Source organism: Dryobates pubescens, chromosome 22, assembly GCF_014839835.1.
Source record: "Dryobates pubescens isolate bDryPub1 chromosome 22, bDryPub1.pri, whole genome shotgun sequence".
Classification (NCBI taxonomy): Eukaryota; Metazoa; Chordata; class Aves; order Piciformes; family Picidae; genus Dryobates; species Dryobates pubescens.
Genome location: NC_071633.1, coordinates 10,704,444 through 10,731,826, shown reverse-complemented (window position 1 = coordinate 10,731,826; position 27,383 = coordinate 10,704,444). Strand labels below are relative to the sequence as shown.

At 42.0% G+C, this 27,383-nt stretch overlaps 1 protein-coding gene across 2 annotated transcripts in view; it reads right to left on the bottom strand.

The window, feature by feature from the left end:
- Nucleotides 1–22,846, bottom strand: part of SCUBE2 (signal peptide, CUB domain and EGF like domain containing 2) — a 34,768-nt gene extending 11,922 nt beyond the window's left edge. Inside the window, exons 1-16 of one of the 2 annotated variants that reach the window (XM_054171645.1) lie at nt 22,719–22,846; nt 20,319–20,441; nt 19,749–19,874; nt 16,817–16,951; nt 13,252–13,377; nt 12,757–12,873; nt 11,815–11,904; nt 10,073–10,189; nt 8,954–9,076; nt 7,517–7,633; nt 5,014–5,136; nt 4,392–4,508; nt 3,701–3,787; nt 2,956–3,060; nt 1,662–1,817; nt 1,109–1,312 (exon numbers count right to left, since the gene is read on the bottom strand). In XM_054171645.1, coding sequence (XP_054027620.1) covers nt 1,109–1,312; nt 1,662–1,817; nt 2,956–3,060; nt 3,701–3,787; nt 4,392–4,508; nt 5,014–5,136; nt 7,517–7,633; nt 8,954–9,076; nt 10,073–10,189; nt 11,815–11,904; nt 12,757–12,873; nt 13,252–13,377; nt 16,817–16,951; nt 19,749–19,874; nt 20,319–20,441; nt 22,719–22,821 — 1,969 coding nt within the window. In that variant the 5' untranslated portion in view covers nt 22,822–22,846. The remainder of the gene's footprint in view (nt 1–1,108; nt 1,313–1,661; nt 1,818–2,955; nt 3,061–3,700; nt 3,788–4,391; nt 4,509–5,013; nt 5,137–7,516; nt 7,634–8,953; nt 9,077–10,072; nt 10,190–11,814; nt 11,905–12,756; nt 12,874–13,251; nt 13,378–16,816; nt 16,952–19,748; nt 19,875–20,318; nt 20,442–22,718) is intronic. The other variant, XM_054171646.1, reaches the window with a different exon arrangement.
- Between the last annotated feature and the right edge of the window lie 4,537 nt (nt 22,847–27,383).

Genomic DNA, 27,383 nt, shown 5'->3' with positions numbered 1-27,383 from the left:
CAATTCCTTATTGTAACTCATGTTGCCTCCTCCACCTGCAGTAGTTGTAGCTTGATTGCTACTTTTTCCAGACTGAGTCACAAAGCTGTACTGTGCTCTGTACAATGAACTGAAACAGTTTTTCAAAGCCTTCCTCCAGCATTCAACACAATAGCTTGAAAACATCTAGGTAAGCTCATCTTGGTGAGCTTGCCAAAGTTTTTCAGACTTATTAGTGTTAAAAAGCAAACAAACAAACAAAACCAAACAACAATAAAAACTTACAGCTTTTTCCAACAGATAGCTTGGGCAATCCCCTAGTCTGCTGCTTACACAGATGTTTTAAACAACATTAATTTTTCTATTCAATGCACCAGAGTTAGCAAAACTAAATTGGAAAAATCTACTCTCAGGCCAAATGAGTTGCTGCTGGATGACATGCTAATTCAACCTGACAAGCATTTTAAAGCTTTGCTGATTCACAAAACCACCTACATGCTGCCTACTCTGTGCAGCCTGAATTAGCTGTCATGGTTGTTAGGCCTCTGTTAAGATAACATCTGACCCCTCTCCTTAACATTTGTGCTTCGGAAGCATTTATTATAGGCTGCATTATCCAGTGCCATGATAATTAAGATTTTTTTTTCAGTATTGGCCTATTCTCCATGAATTTGTAACTCTGCCATGAAGGTTCTCTGGGACTTTGGCTTAGTCAGCAAAGAGAATGTGACTCTATCAAATTCTGCTCAGCCTTTCCTTTGGAACAAGGACGAAATGAAACACAAGTTCAGAACACAGCGATGTGTTGGATATTTAACGTAGTCTTAAAAACAACACTGGTGATGTCAAGGCCATTGGCACCTGATGTTACTCCCATGCTTTCTGCCTTTGAGCTTACTGTTTGCATCAACTGTAACAACCTGTAATGTATTGAGCCCTTGTTCTACTCTGTAACACAGCCATTGCCAACAATAAATATATAGAGAAGCACATCCTAGCAGCACAGTGACCCCTACTTCTTCACACACAACCATTCTCACTACTGGACTAGCATCCTGTGATGCCTCCAAGTTCACCAGACCCAAGTAAAACACATTTGGTGGTTTGTTCCTTATTTACATTTACTTACCACATCTGCTACCCACATGCATCTGTCCTACACCACAAGATTGCTGTGGATCTGATAGCTTGAGAGACTTTCTAGCCACTTCATGGTCCGCACCAGAGACGCGGATGCGGAACTGGTCCCTGCTGACTGTTTTCCGTAGGGTTCGAATGGTTTTACGGAACCTCTTCTCAGTCTTCTTCCGTGCACAGCGCACATCACATGTGTCTGAAAAGTATCAAGGATAAAAGCTGCTATAAGTGACCATGAACATAAGTCAATCCAATTAGCAAAAGACCAAACAATGCAAATCACCGAGGAAGCAACTTCTATGAAATTCTTAAGGACAACAGCATCAAGCTAGAAGAAAACTAACTGGACCACACGACTTTAACCTATGGGCAGTTCTTTGATCTTTGAAATTAGTCCCATCCCTCACTGTTTTTGAAGCAGTACAATTCATTTTCAAAACAGGAGATACTTTTTATTATCATACAGAGAGAAGTGAAAAATACAGAAATTAAGGAGCAAACGGCAAGAAGCTTCAAACCGCACCTTGAATTATTTTCCAACCAACCTGTCACCTCCTTTCGGCTTGTTTCAAGCTCAAAGTCCGCAGTGATAAAAATTTCTCTAGTTGCTGTCAGTCTACTGAGGGCTCCATGAACTTTCTTGCCAGTGCTGCACGTTAGGTTTACATATTGGAAGCTCTCCATTACTGAATTATGTGTCTCTGCATGAACAAAATTAAAGGAAGCAAAAGCTTGGCCAGCTTTGTTACTGCACGTTTACTAGTGCTCAGGGCATATGTTGTCATGAAGAGTTGAACAGGAGCAAATGATCAACTCTACATAGCAGTAAACAATCAGTCTGACCAGTTTCTCAACTGGCACATTCTCACACAGAATCACAAATCCAGTGCACTTACAGATGCAGCATCAGGCCACAATTCTGGCACTGCAGTGGGTCCAAGGCATGATTCACCACTAGGATGAGAGCTTGGCTGTAGTGTCCAGCCCACTTCCCCTGGGTTCTGCTAGCAGCATATTGCCTTTCCACTATGCAAGGCATCTTAAAACCATGACACTGCCTGCGTCAGGCAGGTTACTCAAGTTTAAAATGGTGTTTAAATTAGTGGCTGCACATGCAGGACATTAGGAGACAATATTCAAAGTTTCAATGAGGAAATGAGATTTAGTTAAAGAGAACACCCAGAACAAGCTATACTTCTGGAGTATACAACTTTTCAGTGAGCACTCAGCATAGTTTCTCAGTTATTCTTCCTAAGGACAAACAAACTGACACACTGATTCATCACATTGTTTAGTGACTTCTTCCCCTAGCTTCTTTAAAAAAAAATAAAATATATATATATACACACACACACATACTCCTCCTCATTTTCTGCTGACTGTGAATTCCTAGGCTATACTTTCTGCCTTAGCACAGATGGAAGAGCTGACCCATCTGGGACTGCTGAAGTATAGAATGCAGACCCATTGGCAATAGAGTCAGCATAAAAGACTAGGAGATTCTGCACTGAGGCATCAGACAGTACAGAGCAGGTGAGAAAGGAAAGAACAGAAAGATTCCAAAGAATTTAAGAGAATGGTTGACTTTACTGAGAATTTATTAACAGTGGTACAAACAAAGAAGGGATTTCCTAGAAAGACTGTTAAGGTTGTCACAGGAATGTCCTATGATCTGAAACAACCATTGCAAGAATCATGGCTGGAAAGAAGTGTGATTCATGAGGTCAGTGAAAAGCAAAAGGTTTTCAGTCCCCTGTGCTTTGCATATGGTGTACTTCATATCTGGAAAACAACTGAGCTATGGCTCTAACCTACTTATCTACGTTTTTATATTCATACCTGGTATCACCTGTTCCAGACCTTCTTGAAACATCTCAGTCTTTTTCAGACTACATTTTCCTTCATTTAATTTAAAGGTTACACTTATCTTGATGGCTGAAGTATCTTCAGGAAGAAACAATGACATGTTATTTTTAAAAGAGTAATAGAAAATGTAGATAACCCTAATGTCGTATCACAATGACAACATCAAAAAATAGGATGATATAAAGTGAAAAAGTGATCATCACAGAAAACCTAAAGAGGTGCCAGCTTCCTCCTGCTGTGAAGCTGGTTCACAACTGGAAAAAAAAAATTCCAAGAAAAGAAGAACAACAAAGTCAAGTCCAGAACTGCTACTGGGTAAATCAAATAAAGGTTAGCTGAAGCCAAAGAAGATACTGCAAGCCAGTTCAGAAAGTAGTTTATATCTATATAAAATAGCTCTTCTCATCTGGTTAGCTTTAAATGTTTTCTAAACTTTAGTGTCCAACAGCTCAAACTAAACACATTGTATGCTGCCAACACTGTCCAGGTTGGGTGTCACAAAGGAAGCATGACACTCCTGACATATTAGTTTATTTCACTACTGATATTCTTGTTCCTTATTTGTAAGTTTTAGTTTGAGAGATGCTGATGAAGCAGTACAAGGTGAATTTCCTGCTGTAACCATAAATGGAAAGAAAGTCAACAGAAACACCCTTATTTCACAGTTATCTATTAAAAGAAATCAGTCAAATCACGCAACAGTACATCTAGTGATTACCCAGCCAGCTGGATGTGTTTGTATTTTGCTGCTTTTTCTTAAGCTGAGATGACCTGCCACAGGTGAGAGTGTAGGCATCTTGTGCTCCTAACAAACAAACCATACAGACAGTCAGGAACGACAGACTGAAGGCTTCTGCAGTATAAAATGCATTTTTTAATTTTTTGAGTGGCAACATTATCTTCACCTTTTTCAACAACGTTGTTCATAAAACACTCTACATTAGAGCTTGTCTCTTCATAAGTAATTTGAAGCACTCAGGGAGAAAAGCAGCACCTCTCCCATGAGCAGCAGCCGAGTCTGCATGCTGTGTCCTGTGGGGTGGAGGGGCTGTGCAGGCAAAATCTCAGACCCCACGCAGGGCTGGAATGCCTTTGCCCCATTCAGCACTGGCTCTCAGGGCCAATTAAGGAATGGCCCAGGGAGCACAGAGAATTCTGCCCTGTCGTCCCCAGCTTCAAACAGACAGTTGTCATGAGAAGGGAATCTGAGGGTAGAGCAGTTATAAAAGACAGGGTAAGGGGGGCTTTCTTGGGACACTGGCAGGGATATAGCCCTTTATTATCTATAGTGAAAGAGGAAAGGTCCCTGTTAATTGTCTACTTCTGGGGGCTTCCATGAGAATTAGGAGGTTTGCTACTCTTACACTCTCTACAGAATCATATGCTTGCTTTTGAGGCATTCAACTTACCAGAAAACACCTGGACATCTGAAGAGCAGCTTAAGAAGCATCTATCACTCCCACCACTCTTAATGCAGTGCAGCAATGCCTTGGGTGACATATTATCAGGCAATGGACCCTTTGTCTCTAAATAGGATAAAACAAACACTCACAGAGGTAAAACATCCATGCACAGTCCACTAACATATTGACATGCAGCTGCTTTTATAACTGGTACCTGAGAGTACCCATGCAATTAATAGGCTGTTTAGACAAAAAAAATCAAAGCAAAATAAAATCAGTGGAAGATCCCACCACACAAGTAATTTCCTTTCAGATAAAACTATGATCAGCAAGCTTTCTCATGCAGAGAAACAAAAGGAAATGGAAGAATGAGGCAGATAAAAGCACAGGAAAGAAAGCATCAAAATCCCTCAAAGTATCTCCTGTTTTTGGTTGGGTTTTTTTTTGGGGGGTGTTGCTTGTTTTTAGCAGTTTCAACACCAGTACCATCATGCCTCACTAAAAAAGTAAAGTGAAATACCAAGAACTCATGTCACTTAACTTGCCAGATCAAGATTTTCAGATTTGACTATAACCACGTGGCCATCAGACACATCAGGAGTACAAATGCATTTACCAGGCACCTTACCAACACAATCCTTTTTATTCCAGTGTAATTTGTAGTTGGAGTGGCACAGGCATTCATAGCCTCCCTGTGTGTTCACACATAGCTGGTGGCAACCACCATTGTTGACACTGCATTCATTAATATCTACAGAGGAAAGGTAAGAATACTTTTAGAAAGTTACTCCTGCTAAATTTCTGTGCCTCAACTCCACTAGGATGTGAGTACACAAATACTGCTTACTAGCGTTGGAAAAAGGTTTTACGAATGCTGTGTGGACACCCACCTTGAAATAGTTTTGTTTTCATGGAAATCCTCTGAGAAATGTCAAAACAGATCAAATATTGTGGGAGGGGAGATATTAGGTACATCCACAAACTACACAAAAAATATCCAGCCTTAGAATACGGTTACTAAATTCACTGAAGAAAAGGAGACCAAACCAAGACTGCATTGCACTGTGCCCGATTAATTAATATTTCTAATTTGGAATAAAGACAGACAACATGGACAGGATTCATACTGACCAATGCTCTCAGACAGATACAACTGCTTTGGAATGCTATTTGACTCTGCAGGAGCTGTTAATGCCATTGTATCACCATTGTCCCTTTTGGCCAATTATCCAATTTCAGGGCCTTGCCCTGCTAAATAAATGCCAATAGGAGGAGAAAGTACTGACAACACAACACGCTGCCTCGGGTGCAAACTTGCATGCTGATGCTCAATATACCATTCACCAGTGGTGTATCCCAGGGGTCAGTACTGGGGCCAATACTATTTATCTTCTTCATTAAACCTGGATGATGGGACAAGAGTTCACCCTTGACAAGTTCGCAGATGATACAAAACTAGGAGGAGTGGCTGATACACCAGATGGTTGTGCCACTATTCAGAGGGATCTTGACTGGCTGAAGAAATGGGATGACAGGAATCTCATGAATTTCAACAAAGGGAAATGTAAAGTTCTATGTCTCTGTTTCTCAAATCCCCCCAACAACTGCTTCACTTGTCTCCAGCAGCTTTATGGCAATTACACATAAACCTAGCAGGTTTGTGAGTCCAGAAAGCATGCAACTGCGAGTAGCTCTTTCTTCATACACTTTTCTTAATGGAAATAACAAAATTCATGTCACTGCTTTCCCCCTTCTAGATCAGTAACAATTTGCTAGAGAATACTGTGAAACAGATTACAAAACTGATTTCTGGGGAAAAATATGCTACTGACATAAGTGAGACAGCACAGGTAGGAAACTAGCAGCAGAGGAATAATGTAGAAAAAAGAGAACATCTTAAATTGCTATTTCTGCTTAAGACACCATAAAATTGGTCCAAATCTTTCATTTTCATTGACCTTTTTGTAAGGATGCTGCGGGTAATGGTAACCTATTATCTCCAGCACTTAATGACCTCTTCTTTATAGGTCAGAAGGTGCATATGCAGAATCCCTACCACTTTCAGCACAACCTGCGATTGCCAGTAAATTAAGGACTTAATATGGCACAAAGATAGATATTTCCTACACAGAAGTATGATATAAAGAGGGCACTTAGCTGCCAACAGCAAAATTACAGGTCCTTTACTTCATCAGTAGGGAAAAGAACTTGGATTAATGCAGAGGAATTAATAATGAGAACAGACTTGTTTTAACAAGTCAAACACACAGTGTTAATCCCCATCCAGACAGGATATAATGGAGATGATGCAGCCCTGTAATCTTCTCTGCAGTCAAGAACCAGAGGTTACAAGATCACAGAGGTTACAGAGAGATCTCTGAATTGTTATCTCTAAGTTCAGGTGTGCTCATTCTGCCTCAGAAATAAATAGGTCTTATTCAGAATTCACTAAACAGATGGAGTCACTATGGTCTTGCCTAGAGCTTATACAAAACAGGTTTAATTCCACTTAGCATCCAGTTACTTGTTTTTCCTCATGTTCCTTCTGGGAGTTTGTCACATAAATATTCACACTTGCCATATATTGAGGGTCTGTGAACACCATTCTCTCTTTCCTTGAACTTTCCTTGTAGGAAAGATATAAAATATTTAGACTCTTAATCTTGGCCTATGAAAATCAATGGTATTACATCAGATAAATTCCAGCCTACATCATATGAAGATCTGACACATGCACAAGGGCAACCTGCAAACCCATAATTTTCTAACTCATCCAGAGTTTCCCATTCTTTAAGTCCTATTCCGCTGTCTTTTCATTGAAGTCAATGAGTTCTGTGTGTGAAATTCTATCAAATTGTGGCTTTCATATCCAGGTGCAAAAAGTATCAGTTTGGTCCCATAGTCAGAGGTGCTTTATTGATGCAGGGTGGGAAAGGAAAATCGTTTAAGCAAAGACAAAAATGAGCAGGATTAGTTTCTACTTTTGCTATGTCTCTTTATCATGGCAAAGAGTAAAATTTCCTCTGTACGCCTACTGCATATACATAGGCTTGTGTCTTGCACAGACACTCGTCAGACCTGTGGCAACCGCACTCTATCAGCATAGCTTGTAGCATCTTTTTAGAACTCACCTCCACAATGTGTTAAGCCATAGAGAGCATATCCTTTGTTACAAGTGCACTCAAAGGTGCCTGGATGATTGATGCACGTGTGGTCGCATGTCCGTTCAAAAGAGCATTCATCAATGTCTGCAAGTTGTAAAGGGATACATCAGTATCGCTCAGCCTGACAAGGGAGCACTGATGAGCTAACCACTTTGGACACAGATGTGCACATTTATGCAAACTAGGCAAATTATGTAACATACTGAAATGACAGCTTTGAAAAGACAGTAAATTTGCCAAACAGGCTTTGTCTTGGCAATCACAAAAACTGCTGCTACGTTTTTAACAGCCTGGTCTATTAGGAGGCATCCCTGCCTATGGCATGGGGTAGGAACTAAATGATCTCTAACGTCCCTGCCAACCCAAACCGTTTTACAAGTCTATGATTATGCGTGCCACATAAGCACATTGCAAGATAAAAATGCTCACATCAACATCACTGACACATTAGAGTGTTCTCTTTTCTTGGGTTTTGGCATGCTTCAAGATACCACTTTTGAAACAACAAGGGTCAAAATGGAGATGCAAGTCTTTAAAATATATCCATCAACAGATTCCATTTAAAAATAGCCCCACAAACTCTTTTAGGAAATCATGTATATTTATAGCAAGCTTGCTCCACATCAATAGTTGTCCTTTGTCTGATTAAAAAAAAAACACACCAACAACCCAGGTGAAAATGATTTTCTGTTGGTGAGTTTGGCTTTCTCAAATTCATCATTAACGTCAGCTGGATGACTAGGAAATAGCTTTACATTGTTTCATGCTGTAGCGTTCCCAAGACCACAGACCATTTTGATCTTTACATTTTTATGTATTTAAACAGCTTAATCGGGATTGCTAACTCTACATACAAATCATTACAGAGAGAAGCTAATATGCTTTGTAAATCTCACAGGAGAAATCTATGTCATCCCAAAAATCACACACTCCATGAGGTTTTAGAGAACAGTGATCCTGGCCTGTCTGCAGGCCCCTAGTTTCATAGACCACATTATAATTTTTTATCTCTGAATAACGAACTCATGGCATCTGAATGTCCCATTTACAAAAAAAAAAGGCAATTCCACTGCAAATGATGCCTGTAAATTATTCTAAGATCATTAATAGAAGGGGGTGTGGAGGAAGCACTATCCTCATAAAGGGCTTTTTTATATGATGCTATGTCTGTAGCTTCCAGATAGCAGTTCACGGTGCCATTAAGCATACCTCCTGCAATAGTATCAAGCCAAATGTATTAACTCCACAGCTGTTTCAGAAAGAAAACAAAACAGAACAAAACACAAAAAAGCCCCAAAGCTGAAGCATGGAAATTATTCTGGAGTCCATTATCACTTCATCATTGTAGTAGATGTCCAAGTCACACTGATTTGTTCGACTTTATTGCCTCTCCAGTGTACATACCTTGACATGATTTCTCATCTGTTAATAATTTAAATCCTTTTCTGCAGCTGCAATCAAAACTGCCAACAGTGTTTTTACAGAAATGATCACAGCCTCCATTATTGGACTGGCATTCATCAATATCTGTAACAAAAAAGTGCTTCAACAAATAAACACAGTACATTCAACACACTTCCTCTGCCAGATCCAGAAAACAGTCACATCCAATTGGTTAGACAAGCCTGGAAATAAAATCTAGACAGACTACTACAAATTAAGGAAGATCAGTCCAGCTCTTAGGAATGATCTGGCCTGGTCAGCCCCACGGCTGTTTTTTGCTTCCATTTAACATATTGCCATCAGTTACATGTATTCACAAAAGGCCACTTTCCTAAGTTCTGTCTGGAAACATTTTGACTTAAATGCTTTCTAACATTTTAGCTTTTTTATCATTATTTCCATTTCCTTTTCTTAAGCTCTGCAGAAATCTCAGAGAAGACTTCCTGACCTAACCTGTCTTTTCCATATCAATACTCGAATGAGCTCTTTATCGAGTATTAATTGACTCAGGCATGGGGATTCCATCATTTTTGCCTTGCAGAACAGTCTTAGCATCTAATTACTGGAAAATGTATTCTAAAACATAGCCTAAAGGTCCCTTTGCTCCTGTCCAGTAATCTCGTTAGAGCTACTTGGACTGGTATAAGTAATTCTACTCACACATCCCTGTTTACACAATGATATTTGCCTACAAACTGCTCTAACATCCAGGCTGGCTGCGGGTAAAATAGCAGACTGTTGGACTGTGTGCCTGTAAGAACCTACGTGCCTACATTTCCTAGTACTGACCTCTACTTTACCACAGACCTGTATTATCTCCTACCAAACCTCATCTGAGAAGAACAAGGCCACCTTGTCAGGAAGGGTGGAAGTGGTGAGGGGGAAGACAGAGCAGCAAAGATTCTCTGCACACCATACACCTGATGTAATGGAAGCAGTGCATGGCCCCCGGCCTGCAGTCCCTTCTTAGGCCAGATTGCACATACTGGCTTTCCTTAGGACACTGGATTACTTTCACATGGAGATTGATACCTTACAGCAAGACATTGGTACGCAGGTGTCCACAAGTATAAAACTCACCTTTACATGTCTTCCCATCAAACTGGAGCGTGAATCCAACAGGACAGCTGCAGTGAACTCCAGTAGATGTATCTTTACACGTTCGATCACAGCCACCGTTGTTCACTGCACATGTTTCTAGCCAACAGGATAAAGCTGAAGTTTGCTCACGGATATTATAATGGCAATGGAAACATTGTGTGGCACAAGACCTGATTCCAAGCACACTACTGTTCAACTACATTTACTCCAGCATACATAAGAGATTACTAAACACATGAGTTGTCAAAATCCCTGCCTCATACATGTCCAGGTTTTTGTGGAGACTCTACTAAGATTTTGCCTCTGGATAGTCTCATCCTTAAACACAAATCCCCACTCCATGATGATGGATCTGTTCCTGTCAATCTATCTCCTTATGGCCACACAGTCCTGGCTGATCCTCTGACACTTCCCAACAACATTCAGATGTCTGGCTACACTCAGCACTTACTACACCTGTTTTCTTAAATCTTGCCAATACACCTTCACATAATACCTGTGCTCCCAGTCATTATACCCACACTGAGCATTCCTTCAAGCATGTAACCCAGATGCCATCTCAAGCTAATGTATCTCTAATTTCCCCCTATGCAAACTATGTCTAATCTCACCAAGCCCTTCTAGTGAAGGCCTCTAAAATACAGTTCTTTACATCCAGCTACACAGAAGTAACTCACTGTTTGGCATTTGTCCTCTCATAGTCAAATCACATCATTCAGTCTAACAACCTTTTTACTGACTGGACAAATGCAATTTTATCCAGCACATACTGACACAGAATGCTGCAGAGACCATTTTCTGTATCTTTTGGGGTTTTTTAAATCCTCTCTTTCTAGCTCTGTCTCTTAGTTTTCTGCAGCATCAAGCATAAGTTACTTATTCTGAAGTTTTGACACCTTAACTGGTTTATTCTTTCTCAGGCTCTCAGCCCATGTGGGAGGCTGTGTCCATCCTCCACATGAAGACAGAGTACCTTTTCTTTTTTCCTCTTTCCATGGATTTTTTTTCTTAAGTGAGGCTATTTATTTAGATGTCTAAATATGGATTCTGGATTTCAGAGCTTTGCTACTCTGGTAGTTTATTCCTCAGCCACCGTGCTCCATGCCACCTCTGTGGCAAATGCCAATAAGCAGAATAAATCACCCCAACTGCCAAGAGAAGGAGCTTTTGAGAGGTAGCAATACACTGATCCACCTGCCCTGAGACCACGTGATCATTTCTCATGTCAGTGCCTTCCCAGTAGTGACAGAGACTCAGAATCTGGTATTCTGGGCCAGATGTGAACACCCCTAGGAAGAATAAAATGGCCTTGTATCCTAACATGTCATTCCAGATGCAATCCACCACCAGGCCCAACTCTCCTCCATGCAGAAATGTGCTTTCAACTGAAGAAAAGCAGGTAGAACACAGCTTCCTCCATGACCACTTGGTTAAAACTGTACCACAGCGGGGGTTGCACTGCATTCTTGTGATGAATTAGAACCATGGTAACACACGTTGCTCCAAGGGCAAATTCCTGACACCCCCTACTGACCATCACAAGCAATGTACATAGTTTCTTATGCATGATGGAATGATATTGTTTCTTTAAAAGGGAGTGGAGCATCTCAGGAAGAATTCAGTGCAGAGTTATGATGGTTACAATTTAAAAAAAAATAAATTAATCTCCAATCTAAAAGTTTTCAGCAAACAGCAAAATTATTTTGGATAAGCACTTTTACCCATAAGCAACCGTCGCTTCACCCTCTTGTCCACATCAGCTCCTGCTGTAGTGTTTCCCTCAGAAATTTCAACAGCAGCCTCTTCCCTCTCTGTAAGGAACATGGAAAAAGAAAAAAAAAAAAAAAAAAAGGGCAAATGAATAAAGTTGCCTCACACATGCAAACAGCTGCATCACATGCTGAATTACCAGAGACAGTCAGAACGGACTAGACAGAAAATATCTTGTTAAAAAAAGAAATTAATAATGAAAATCATTACTACTTTTCAGCTGAAACCATGAGAGCACTTGGCTTTTGATGCTTCCTTACAACTCATGTTTCTTCAGTACTCTTAACAAAACAGAAGATGTGCTATGGGTGTAAAGATGAAAGAACTGATTGAACCGTCATGAGCATTTCTGTTAAGAGCACACTGTTATCATCTATCACGGACTAATGCAAGCACCAGCCAGTTATGTCTGAGCATTTGATTTCAGTCAACAAACAAACTCTTCCAGAGACTGGAAGAGTTTATAAATTTTAAGTGCTTTCTTTACTGGATAACTGCCTTGCAAAAACTGTACTTTAATTAAATTCAGAGTTCTAGTTTTAACAGATGTACTGGTTGGTTACACCCTCTGGCTCACGCTACACAAGAAAGTGAACATAAAATATCCTAGGGGGCGAAGGGAATCTTCTTTGGTGAGTGACAGGCCTATTGCTTCAGATGGATCATTGAAAATTACAGGCTGCAGAGGTATTAGGTAGCTACTTATACAGGGAAGCATAAGTTGCCTGGACCCAGCCAACTCACTCATGCACTAGCAGGTTTCTTAGTTTTGGATTCCTTGCATTTTCTAGCCATACTATTATGAAGAGCATTAACCATACACACACAGCAATGCCACACCAGTCTAGAATTAGTCATCAACAGAAAACTACTTCCCTCCACTGTATACTGACCCAGGCAGGTTTTCCCATCCACATGCATGATGTACTTGGGGTGACATCCACAAATAGGCCCATTATCAGCATCATCACATGTATGTTGACAGCCACCATTTCCATGATTACATGTTACTAAGAAGAAAATATATATTACATCTCACAAGTACTTCCAGCACCTTTAGAAGGCAGTGTGCCATTTTGTCTCCATTTGACTGTCCAGCGTGCATTCCTCACATGCCCCTTTCCTTCCTCTGTAAAGCCCTGCAGAGCTCTCTTGTGGTGCTGAACTTCCCCTTGCTATGCATGATGGCACAACTCTCAAACTACAGATACTGCAGCAACCTGTGGAATAGCGTCCAGCAAAGCCATTGATCCTAGTTTAATGCAAATGCATAGAATTTAGGCATGTCATCCCAGTTTGCCTGTAACATACCAAATCCCATATCACTGCAAACAGAACACTATTTGTTCACTTTGGGAAACCATAAGTATATGCAGAATGTTGCATACAAATGCAGCTCCTCTGGTTCTTGGACAGTTCAAATCCTGGTCGGCATTCACAGGCAACTCCTCCTTTGGGTGTTTCTCTGCAGATGTGGGCACAACCATGATCTTTATTCATGCAGCTCATGCCTTCTGCAAAACAGGACAAGTGCAGGGGCATCAGCAATAAAACCATCCAACCAAACAAACCCCATAAACAGCAGTTGGATGAGTTATTAAATTGGATCATTAAACCAAATTAAAAGAATAGCTTTTCTACTAGCATTGCACCACAGATTTTTGCTGAAGTCTCCTGTAATGATACAAAATTAAGACAAGTGAATGCTTTCCTCAGGTATACAGAGAGTACACCTCTGTCATCAAAATCTCTGCCTTGGTGCATCTTTTATATGACAAGTCACACCAAAAGGCTCTTTCTTCTTGGTGACAACACTTGGTTTGAGAGGAATAAGTGGAGCACACTTTGGCTAGAAGGGTTTATCCCACTCTACCCTCAGCGAACTCTACTGAGTTGAGCAGATGCCCAATCAGAGAGAGAATAAAAAGGGTGATCATGCTGCTAAAAAGGGATTGTGTGAACAGTTCCACACCCTACATATTTTTTTATATACTTGCACAGCTCTTTCTTGCAGTCTTATTACTAAATGAAACAAAACCATTCTATTGGGAAGCAGAGGTCAGTTCATCACCATTATTCCACTACACTTAATTAGGTCCTTCCTCTGCACACGACTGTTCTTGTCATCTGAAGCACAAGCTACACTACCCTTTCTCTATTAAGACAGCTTTAAGCAACAAAAGAATGGATATTGCAGAGCCTAGATTATTCTGCTCTACTGGCTTTTTGATTCCTTTCCCACAGTGAGGACTCTGTAGAAGTCTCACAAGACAATGAGATTTCAAACCCCACAGCACACAGACACAGCCCAAGTAGCCCACATGAAAGCTGTCATCCATTATTGTGCTGCCACTCAAGAAGGAGACAACCTATGAGGCCACAAATTAGTCTCATTAACTCTTGTGTTTTTGTGACACTGTTGTTCTTAAGCATGCAGCACGATTTGGTCTGTTAGCTCAGGGGCCTTGGCAAGCATTAAGAGAATTAGCAGCTTAGTTTCTGTTAGCAAAATTATTCTTTTTGTCTCTATTGAGCTACCAAAAGGGAAACTTCAAGCAGGTACTTCAGCAAAGTTCACTAACTTCAGACAAATGGTTTAAAGCTCCTAAGAGCATTCCTGTGCTTCAGACCAACACCATCATACCAGATGAAACCAATTTTAATTATCAAACTCTCCTCAGATAGCTACCTGACTTGAGTAGCATGTCACAGTAGGTGAGAGAGAACCCAGAGGATAATTGCAGAGACTTGGGTGGGCAGATGTCTTAGGCTCCCATTACACTGGTCATCATGATGAATACAACAGTCCTAAGCCACTCCATTTCTCCTATCTGAACTCCAGTTCACTTTTTTTCTGCATACAGCAAGGTCCCTCAAGCACTAATGTATGCACTCAACTGGGCTAGGAGACAGGGAAGGACACACTCCCTTATAGTACAGATAAGAAGCAAAAATAAACAGGTGGCAGCAGGTGGGCCCTACTGTTTGACCAATGCTGTGAGGTCTCAGAATTAATTAGGTGTATATATATAATGAAAGATGCATACATAAGGCAGAGAATAGGGTAGGTAGTGATGAGCAGAAGAGCAGAGAAGAAAGTGAGGTGCAAGATGAAGCAATGAGACTCGGCTTGCAACAGATCTTCCCCCCCAAGGAGGGGAAAAAAAAAAAAGGCAAAAATATAAAAAGGAAGTGGGAATCTTATGGAGCCCTTCTTCACAGTAATGGGAGAAGGCAGGAGGGAAACAGCCACAACACAGTAGCCTGAGAAATGGCTATTAAAGAAAGAAAACAAACACTTCTGAATTTCAGTAAGAAGAAAACCAATGTTTCAGGCAACAACAGTAAGGGTGTTTTTCTTAAGACTTGTTTCCATGAAAATATATTGTATTTAGTAGTTTTCAGGAAAATGCATCTGTTTTTCCTCCTGCTTTTCTTTTACAAAGAGGAAAAAAACAAACCAAAACACACAAAACCTAAACCCCAACCAAACAGAAAAACAAACTAGGAAAAAAAGAGAAAGGAAAAACAACACACCACAACAAGAAAACAACCAACCACCACCAACAACAACAAAAAACCAACCCACCCCCAAACAGCAACAACAACAAAAAACAACCCACCAACTAAATTAAGTGGAAATTCGGTATTATGGGAAAAAGGCTCTTTTGGCCAAAAAGTTGAAAGAAATTAACAGCATCTTTAAAATAAGAGAGGCAGAATTCCAAAAGTACAGTTTAGGGAACAAATGCTAATGACAGGAAATGCTGCTGTTAGTTCAGGATTGTAGAATGTACTTGAGCAACAGCAAGTAAGAAGAGTTGGATGTCTTTCCTCCCTTGGCATTAGACAAGACAAAGGAGTTCAAGCAACTGATTTTCATCTTCAGATGCATCACCCATGCACACACACAAACACACATCACTACTACCAAAGCAACATAAGGGTTGCTCTACCACTGCAGCCCCCCTGCTTGTCCTTGCTCCTGGCTCATCTCCTGCAGTTGCAAGTTACGCAATGGCCTGAGAAATCACCACACATCAGCGGATCCCAGCAAGACCAAGCCCAGTACCAGAGAAACTGAGAATACTAATTCTTAATTCAAACAAAAGATCGATTCAGCTACATCAGACGACAGCCACCTCAGTGCACTCAGCTGTGGATAGCTATATATGTCTATAAATTTTATCTCTTCACTATGGGGGTTTTTAAAGTGAGATTTGTTTATTCATGTTCATATTCCTCTTATAGTCATGCCAACGATAAGCCATAGATTAAAGAAAGCTTTGCAGCTTTAAATACCTCTTAGAAGATATTCACTGTACAGTTCAATGGACAACTCCCTGATCTGAGCAACCACTTTAAAGTAGTCCCTAAGGGCATCCAAAATAATTTTGTTCAATTCCATGTCTAATTAGATAGTCAAGGCTCTCTGATCTCCCAAAGGTCGCTTCATAAAGGTTTTACTCAAAACAAAGAATACGATTTGAATACCTTCGGGGCTGACAAACAATACATCTTTTAGCTGAAACCTAAGCACTGTACAGGGAATCTAAAAGGTACCTGAAGGTAATCCAGGTATAGTCCTGCAACTACAGGCAATAGAAATGGTACGAACTCACTGTCCTTCAATTTGTTGCCCTTCCCTGGATCAGGACACATCTTAGCAGTACAACAGAATATAAAGTACACCAGAAGCACAGCAGCACAGCCTTTAACAAGCACAACAGTGCAGACATACAGGTGGGATGAAAGGAGCAGAAGGGATGTGAAGAGTCTTCAAAGTCACTTAGATTCTGACACACTGTTCCTTTTAAAAGAAGTAAAGACTTCAAGACACTTCACAGCTTTGAAAAACTCAACCTAAAAACACTTTTGAAGCTGCTTTAAAGATTTTGCAGTCAGCGTCTGTCAAAAACTCCTGTGTGGTGTCTGGAGGGAAGCAGCCAGTACCTTCTGAGCGGTGGATACATGTATGCTGGTTATCACTGAGAAAGAACCCTTCCTTACAACGACATTCATAGCTGCCTACAGTGTTGACACAAACATGCTGGCAACCACCATTGTTGAACATGCATTCATCTGTATCTGAAAGAGAGAGAAAGAGAAAGATCAGCTTTGTACTAACACAAACACACTCATACTGGCAGATCAGCTCAGTGTGCAGCACAGACACTAAGCATATAACCAGCCAGGCAGCTTAGACACCCCAGGCTAGTGTGCTATTGCTGCTGTTGTGCTGCTGCCCTTGGGAAAGCTTATGTCTGCTGCTGCTCTTCCTTGCTCACAGCTTGCCCAGTCATAGGGTTCCCAAGAAACACTGGCCAACTAACCAGAGTTACTGGTTAACAACCAAGGCAGAGCAGCCTGGTGGAGGCAGAAGCAGGGCTTTACATTCCACCTATGTGCCTCTCAGTGCAGCTGGACAGTGCTACTGCTCAGCAGCCTAGCACACTTACATCTAGGCTGAGCATCCACATACGCTTTTGCCTGGCTCAGCAGGACACAACTTTGGCTCCAAGCCCTTCCAAGCTATAAAGGTGTTTTTCCAGAAAGCTCTCCATTTTGAAGCAAAAGTGGAAGGGGAGAATTAAAAAAATCTCAGGATAAATTCAGCTTAAAAACCTATTCCCTGCTCCTTACCTTCACTCTTGCTAGAATTCACACATCACATCTGTTCTGATGCTTAGTTTGACTTACTATCCTTCTCCCTTAATTCTAGGTCATCACCATCAAGGCTGCTGCTGTGCTGCCTGAATGCAGTCAAGGACATGAGCAGAAGTTCTGGAAATAGTTTTAATGTTGATTTTGCAATACTCAGAGCTTCAACAATACCAGAGAATATAGAAAGGCTCTGCTTGCAAGATAACCAAGAGAAACAAAGAGTAGAAGAACATCACCTAAGCTTCTGAAAAAATGGATGCTTATCCCAACCTCCAGTTCTTTGGATTTTGCCTCTTAATAAGTGTAGGTTTTTGTAAACACTACCAGCAAATAATTTTCCTACGCTAATTCTCAGAAATGCTATTTTGGACAGGAAGCAAAATTGCTGAGTCCCTTAAAAAACAGGACAAAGCGTTGCTGAGGCAAAGCACTGGTCTCATTTGTAAATTCATATGAAACATCATTTGCTCCCTGTTCTGTTCATTGTTCTTGTGCTAACAGCACAATGTTTTTAATTTAACATTGTAGCATTTCTGGCATAAACCAGCTGTCTTCTGAAAAAATGAGAAAGAGAAAGGCTTTTAATAAGGAGCATTACGTAGTATTACAACAGATTTAATTTCTACTGAAGGCAATGAATAAGCCAATTGGATGCAAAAGAATGTGACCTGCTGTAGCAAAAAGAGTGGCTGACATATCTCCATCACAGAGAAGCTGAGTATTTCAGAGTTCTGCAGTGATGTGAATGTGCAAACAATCATGAATAAACAGCCACCATGAGTCTTTAGTACTACAGATTTGAACTCCAGCAGATGTTTCTGTCTTACAGACCTTGGAAAGCTTTCAAAAAAATCCTCTCTTTCCAACAAGTAATTGTCTATTTGGCTTAAACCCAGGCACACAGCCGAGATCTTCAGAACTAAGGGTGAGGGGAGGGCAACCCTGGCATGAACAAAGTAAATAAATGGATTAAGAGAAGATGTGATCCAATTTGCTACATGCCAAAACATTTATTTAACGTTTACATCACATCTCAAAATTTGCAGGTCAGTGGTAAAAACTTTGCTGAATGCCAGTGACTTTTTTTTTTATTTTAAGAAGCTTGCCATGCAATACTGAGCAGCTTCCTGGCAAAACAGCAGGTGGTAGATTTTGGTCTAGGTTACGTCTAGGTCTTGCTGATGACAAACAAGGCAGCTGAAGTACGCTCTAGAGGTGCTACTGGATACAAAGAGAACATACCTTCTGGTGGCATTGTAAGAAGCAATCTGTTCGCTCATATTCGGCCCTTCATGGTAACCTCAACTGAACTTCACTGTGTGTTTACACAAATAACAGCAGATATTTTGCTTCCCTCTCTACTTCAGTGAAATATTTAGAACAAAATTACTTCAGCAGGAGAGCTTCATCAACACGAGGCTCTATCCCAGGGAAATAACACTGGCAAGCATATACCACGCTGCCAACAGGCAGGCAGCTCATGCATTTCTGTAGACTGCTGCACTGCGTGCCGGAAAATACCACCACAGCCTAACCACAAGGTCTTGTTACCCACTTTTAAAGATTTCACCTGCTAGCACACAAAAAGAAGGAAACTATGAAGGTCTTAAATAAGAGAAACAGTGGAGTGTGTGCATATAGGGTCAAGGGAGTGTTGCCAGGATTGAATAAGTTTCCAGAGTAGTGTACTTTGCTTCAGAACCACCCAGGGAAACTCCAAATATTTCACTTATTCCTTCTGTACGTCAATGGCCTCTGTCATACACAGCTATTGCACACTCCTCCATGTCCTTTCCTTACAGCTGCATGTCAGGAAGTACTCTGACACAGTAACAGCGAGAAGCCCAAATGTTATCTGAGGGAGAAGATTTCTAAGTCTGGAAACACACCTGTGAACTGATTCTAAACTGACTTTGAAACAGAAAAGATAAGGATAGCACATGTTCTTTTACATAAACTCAATTAGTCTAACAATAGATGGCACTTGGCACATTTCAAACCAAAGCACTTAGCAGAAATGTAGCACAGCCACCCTCATTTACAGAAAGGAAAATAGCTGCACTGACAGGGTACATCAGCAATGGCAATTCCTTAGTCATGTATGTAACGTTCTTCTCTAGCTGAGCTGATTCAGCCTAACATATCACCATGCACTTCCCAGGGACACAGTCAAAAGTTTGTTAGCATCACCACTCATAACATTCATGAACACATTTCTCACCCAAACAGTTGTGGCCATCATGGGCCAACATAAAGCCATCGTAGCAAGTGCAGCGGTAATTTCCTGGAATGTTGAAACACTCGTGGACACAACCGCCATTGAAGTCATTATCACATTCATCAATGTCTAAGGAATAAAGCAGAAGTCACTATGATGGATGCTTGCTTGAGCATTATAGACAGTTAGAGATGCCACTGTGTAAATGTGAGCAGCAACTGCTGTCCAAAATCATCACTGTCTTACAAACAGACCATACTTAACACATGACTTGCTGAAGGTTTTTAAAGAGTGACAAAATGCTCTCAGATCCCCGTGTAGCTTTACCTTACAGTTTTTCAGGCTGTTGGTTAAACAACAAACTATTATTAGATGGAGTGATATTACGAGATGAAAATCCATGCAATCTCCTTGCCTTTGATTTGTAAACACAAAGTAAAACAGGTGAAGAAACAATTACTATTTTCATTTAAAATCATCCTCCATATTCTCAGTCATTATTTTTAATGGCTCTGTCTTCTTAGAAATACCTCATGCTGATACAGGCAGAGCATAGTGCTGCCATCACTTTACCTTCACACTTCTTCCCTTCACCAGTGTAACCCACTTTGCACATGCATTTGTACAGCTTCGGGGTGTTTTGACAGATAGCATCTGGGTGGCAGTCATCAAGCCCCAGGGCACATTCATCCACATCTGTGAAAAGGCAAGACTCAGAAAGGATGTCAGAAGGTGAAGAACAGGGCACATCTCCAGTACACATCACTGATCAGATGACATAAGGATGAGTGCCTGTTCGTGCTACACACATTTGATATGTGTAAGTTAGGAGACAGAAACATGCAGATTCTGTATCTGAACTTAACTTTGCATAATGCTTTACCTGCACAAAGATGCAATTTTTACATGCAATTCAGATAAGCTTGTGTTAAGCTTTTGTAGATCAAATATAACCTGTTCTGGGCTAGATTTCCCATGAGATTTAGATGTTGGTTTTACAGAGATTCATTAGAGACTGTTGATCTTTCTGGTTAACAAAAATCAGTTATTGAAAGAGCTCATCACATCTGTGACATCAACCTCAGGAAGCCAAATGATTTTTAAACTGACAAGGGGAGTTCACAGAAACGTACTTTCAAAGTCAAACCAAACAAGTTAAAAGACTGACTTACCATTAAACAGACGTTATCATTTATAAATAATGCCAACTTTAAAAATACAACAATAATATCTGTTGAGCAGCACCACCCAATCACCTGGCCAGCCATCACAAAGCACACCATACTGAAGCAAAATATCCAGGTGGAAACTTCAGAGCAGAGGAAATTAGAAGAAAGGGAAAAACCAGCAGGAGGAAGTCCTGGAGATGAGGAGATGTAGACAGAAGAAGAGGAGGAAAAGTTATGGGCAGCAGAAGACATGAGCAGAAGTTTTTCATACAGCAGAAGAATATTCAAACATGGAAACAGCAACTGGCTAAAGGGAAGAACTGCAGAAACAGCACCTCACAAAGGTACAGAAAGTGACTCCTAAAATAACAGGATGAATTGCAGGAGTATCAGCAGAAAACAACCACTTAAATATTCAGTAACTTTTAACAGTTGGGATCACTTTCTAATGGGGAGTTTCAGCCAGCACCTCTGCCATTTACAATTATAGCATTCATCTCTTTATATTCCCCCCTCCCCCCCCCCGCCCCATCCCCCCAATCACAAAATATGCCTCTAGGTACTGCAGCAGTTGCCAACTTTAGAAAGTATTCACACAGTTTTAACTCCTAATGACATTTGGCAGCAAGAAACAAGGCAAACAGCCAGTGCTACAGCAGTGCTCTCCTGGCTCTCAGGTGTATACAGGACAGATAACAGCCATGGAGTGCTCAGATACCCCTTCCAGAAAGTGAGGTGAGGGTGGAAAACAGCCAGAGACTGCAGCAAAATCCATCTTCCTCTCAGAGAAGAAAAATCAGTCCTTTATAAATAAGGGGAAGCAGGGAACTCAGTGAGCGAGTCACACAAGGAGGGTTGCTAGAAATTGCTGGGAGGCCTCCAGCTGGTGGAATTCAGGTAGATGGAGAACCATGAAAAGAGAAAGGATGAGTAGGAAAAGAAAGTGGGCAGAAAAAAGCATTAGCAGCATGTGTACCCCCTGCACAGCAAGGTCTCCCCTTCCCAGCCTGGGCCAGGGGAACACACTTGCCTCGACAAGGTGGGCCCCAGCAAACATACAGCAGGGAGGGGGTCTTCTCACACAGCAACGGCACAGGGACGTCAGCTACATCCCACACCAAAGGCACAACGGCCGCTCTAATGGTTTATTTTTACACTATCCTCTGTGGTCTGCGGCACGCAGGGAAGAACAGCAGCAAAACTCCAGCGTTAATGCATACAGAAGCATGGAAAAGAGGAAAAGAAATCACTAGGCGCAGGGATCGAGATTTCCTCGTGTCGTGACAGCCGCTCAAGCTGAAGGGACCCTGGAGGAGGAAGCCTGTGAGCAAACATCCCAGCCTTCAACTTGGCATGGACGGGCGCGGAGGAGGCTGCAGCTAGAGTTACTGGGCGACCAAGGACAGATAAAGCCGCAGGACACGCAGAATTTACACCCCCCCGCCCCCTCACTCGGCAAAGGTGAGACGTTAACCGGGAGCCCCACCCCGGGCCAGCCCTGCTCCCAGACGGGATCGCCAAGACCCCAGAGCTGAGAACCACCAGTGCTGCCTGCATCGCCCCGCAAGCAGCCAGCTACCCGCCCGCCATCCCTCTCCGGGAAAGGCTGCACTCGCCTCACCGGCCACCCCTCGCCCCAGAAACGACAGCCGCTTGCCGGCGGCTTCCCTCCGCCTCCCGCCCGTCCCAGGTGCTCGTCCAGACAGTGACGGCCCGGGCCCCAAGGGGAACGACGCGACTGGCAGGTACCCCGCGAGGAAGCCGCTGTCCGGAGCTGAGGGCGAGCCGGCGGCGCGGCACTCACCGGGCAGGGGCAGCGCGGCGGGGCCGGCCGGCGCGGGCAGCAGCAGGAGCAGCAGCGGCAGCGCCCGAGCCCCCGCCGCGCCGCGGCAGCCGCCGGACCCCATCGTTTGCGCTGCGGCTGCTGCTGCTGCCGCCGCCGGGCGGGAGGAGGCGGCGGGAGGGAGGGAGGAAAAGAAGGAGGGAAGGGGGGAGGCGTCTGCGGGCGGGAGCCCGCCTCGCACTGACAGCGGGCGCGGGGCGGCGGAGCGAGGGCTGGGCGGGCCTCCCCAGTGCCGGGCAGAGCGGCGGCACACAAGGGCGACGAACGCACCCGCTGCGCGCCAGCCGCTCCGTCCCACATGAAACCCCGCCGTGCACCGCACCAGCGCACCCACCCGCGGCACCGGCCCTCAAACACCTGTGTGTGTCCCTAAACACAGGTGTCCCGGAGAGGCGATGATGCCGGAAGGTGCAGCAGATACCTCACACGCAGCCTGCGGGTGCCAGCGGCAAGTGCATTTGAAGCGGTGCGCTCCCCGTTCCGCAGCAGCCCGTGAAACGGTCCCTTCCTAGTGGAGACAAGCCCGTGCAATGATCTCACACGCCTGCACCCTGCCACGGCCCCGCATGCTGCCATGACCCACATGAGCACCATGCGCTCCAGCCTTCCACGGGTTCCTGCAAAACCACAAGATTACGGTTTCTACCAAGTTTTACTGCAACACGTAAAGTCCCCTCTGAAGGATGTACCCGAACCCACACATCACATCACGACCTCGCAGCTCCACACCACCTCCTTTCCCAGCCAGGGATTTCTCACATCTGTCTGTCCTTTGGCAGGTAAAAGTGGCTTATCCATTATTCACTAAAATTACAATTTCCTAAAGGTTTTTTGACCTCTCAAGGGGACAAGCAAAAGCAGGTAGCATTCTTTTCCACCCCTCCCTCTCATCCCTGTTTCACTGCTTTTTCTCTTTTGTTTTGGTCTGTGACAAATACCAAGCTATTTCTACTTGTAAGGGTGGTTTATACACATTAGTAAGTCTCCACTGAAACTTTCCCTCACTCTTTGCCTTTGTTTCCTTAATGGGAGCTATAAATTACCACTTTCCTTTCTCACTGGAGCATCAGGCTTCATTGCTTTTGAAATGGTCAAAGTTATTCTCTGTTAAAATCCAATGAGAAACAACCTATTGTATCTCCTGGACAGTTTCAGTTTTCATCAAACTCATCTATAAATGCATAAAGCTGTTCCTTAAACATGCCAGGGATTCTCCAGCCCCACATCATATCCCAAAGCTCCTATTACCAACAGAAAGTAATACATCAATGAAGACTTCCTCAACAGTTTCCATGATTTCATGAATAAACCATTGTACTTACGATGGGAATGTGCAAGTCCATACACCTCTCATCTAGGATTATCTGTCAAGATGTCTCCAGTCAAACAGTTCTCCCAAATGCACGTGACAACAGGCTATCTTACAGAAAAGCCATTATGTGTTTTAGGCACTTCCCAGTCAAGGTTCCTCAATGAACTTGACCAGTATTAATTTAATTAAAATTCATCATAAGATCTGATGGAGGACATAAAATCTACACAAGAGCATAGCAAGAAAGAACAGAGACACTGAAGAGCCACATAACCAAACAACTAAAGCTTTCCAAGACACAGTGAAAGCAAAGCATCTTATTTCCTTCTGTAAATTGAAATGTAGAACAACATAAATATTTGGGAATGATTGAATTAGCTCAAAAGATCTCAACACGTCTTGGAGAACAAACAGGAACAATATTAAACTTATCTTAGTTAATTAAACTATTCCACTTGTATACAAAAAAGTGCTTGATGAAGGATCTTAGCTATTATTTCACACACAATACTCATTTGTTTATGATGAATTGACATTAAAATCTCTCTTTAAAGACACAAAGCAGGCAGAAGCTCAGCCCTCAACACAGACATCTTTCCATAGCCTTAACTATTTCTATTCAGCTACGCAGTCACTGTGACAGATGACCATACTGCCACACTCAGCTCTTCAGTGGGAGAGAGAAGCTAGAAAAAAAAATCTTAAGACTCAGTTCAACAGGAAGAGACCCCAAACAGCACTGTTTGTTTTTCCCCAGCAATTAAAACAAAATCATGAAGCTTTAGGGATGAAAATAGCTACCTGTAAGTATCTGCAAGCAATGTAGGCAAACAGGCTATTTTCATGATTTTAAAACCCATCTTGCCCATCTAGATACTATATAGCATTTTAGTCTTCAACTAAATTTTTTTTGGTTTTGCATGGACCATTCTGGGACTGCGGTGTTTGAGGAGAGAGAGAGAGGTTTGGCCAGTTTGACATTTGAAGACAGGTGGCACATCAGAAAGCCTGCCTGCTTTTTCCAGTTGTACCGATGTGTGACAATCTTAGAGCCCTGCAAAACCTAGAACTTCTTCCCACTAATATTATCTTATCTTTTCAGACTGCCAGGACTACAACATTGCTATGAACACTGTCTGGTGGCTTCAAATAAACTCTTCCATACAGGTAAGATCCCAAATTCCCCTGTCTTCCAATTGAAGGATCACTTAGTGATCCTTAGAGATCCTAAGAGATTAAGACTCAGCTGCCATAGAACAGCTGGATGTAAAAACTGTGCCAGAAATTATGCATCTGATTTCCTGAGTAGAGTTGAATACTTTTGTCTGAAAATTTGGGATTAAAACTGCTTTATAATGCTTCTCAAGTTCTATTGCCTAATGATAAGAAAAGGAGAAGACATGTAGATTTCCATTTCATTTGTAGGTTAATGTAGTGAAAAGTAGTGGTTCTGGTGGGCAGGGCAACAGTGTATCATGTTGACCCAAAATTTAACACCACTCAAGTGAGCATGAGGACTGCTTCTGACAGGAGCTGAAAACAAATGTTTGGCGGTGGAAGGAGAAGATGTCAGAACAAGAAAGGGCAAGGGGCAGACAGACAAGAAATACTTTCAGATATTTAATTATACCAAAGTTTTTCAGAGAGTGTCTCAGAGCTGCAGTTGCAAGTCTTACTCATCTCTGTACGTATACAGGGTTTCAACCAAATGTTCTCCTTTGAAATTAATCACTCAAACTTTTGCTCTTAGACTTTCCATCTTACTATCCAAGGGCTTCACAAGCTACCAGGTAGATTGTTGAGTTCTGCTGGAAATGACATCTTTAGCATTCAGATTTGCAATTTAACAGTGGCCTTCCTTGGAGCAGGACCTGCACCGGCTTATCTCAGATATGAAAACTGGGGTTACAGATTTTACCTGGTCACAGGTATTCTAAAAGACCCTCTCACACAATTTATACTTCTTGTCCAAGTCCTTTTATGCCTCTAGGAGAAAAACATGCCTGAAAGAAACATCAGATCCACCAGTGACATTTTAAATGTTGTAAGATCCGCATCTTAAAATGCCACCGTCACTGAAATTAAGAACAGTTCCTGTTTACTGCAGGACTGAATATAGTGTGTTCTACTAATGAGTACACATTTTTGAGTTAATTGTGAAAAAAGGAGACTTTTCTTGCTATGTGATATAACTCGTTAAGACAAAGACCTGCTTGGTACAGCTCTTAGACATTTGTGTTTTTTTGTGAGAACTAAACAAACCGTAAGTACATTTCTAGACCCATGTGTTTGGAGTAGTTATTCAACAATCATTGCCTAGAAATCAAACTCTCCTCTTCAACAGATGTCAGTAAGCATCAGCACCCAGTAATTCCTCCTCTGGGACTATCTGTCAATTTAGATTTATCCTGGGAAAAGATGGAGTAAAAAAAGGCAACAAATGGGCAATACAGGCAAGAATGCTTGGGCACACACATGTCACAGATGTCTGAATCTCAGACAACTGGAGGACACTGCTTCTTTCTCACTTAACCTTGTATTTGAGGCATCAGATAGTTACATTTCCAATAATTCCTTCATCTCTGTATGGATCCTCTCACACAGAAAGGTTGAGCACATGGTACATGGGTCATGGAGTCACCATCCCTGGAGGTGTTCAAAAAACATGCAGTTATGGCATTCAGGACATTGTGTAATGGCCATGGTGGTGTTAGGTCAACTGCTGGACTCAATAATCTTAGAGGTCTTTTCCAATCCAAACAATTATGTGATCCATAGGGGTGACCAATTGTATTTTTCAGAACATAAAATTTTGAGACCTCTACCCAATTTGGTTATTAGGATCAGAAATTGCTCTAAAATAGGGAAAAAAGCTAATAAAAATGGCAGCACATCTATGTGAGTGTACTTACAGATGCTTTGCAAGATTTGCATTAGTCCCTTTGCTTTCCTGTTCCTGTTCTCCCCACTCCTTGATTACTGAGTAGGCATTGCTTACACTGTTGGCCATCTGACCAACTGCTTGCAAGAAGGCTACACTGGTGCTGGGAGGTAGGCACAGAGTAAACTGTTCCAAAGATATCTCCTGAAATCAGACACCAAAATGTCACACGTACCTGCAGTCAGGTGAAGAAGAACAGATGATTAGCCAGATTATAACAAGGTTTTTGAAAATAGCACATTGCTATTTTTCATGTTAAAAGACAAATTTTATTGCAATTGAGCAAATGAGCTACACCTGTAAAACTGTTTTGTATATCCAATTCACATTTAATGTCCAATGGATTGAAATGTCACAGGAAAAAATAAAAAAG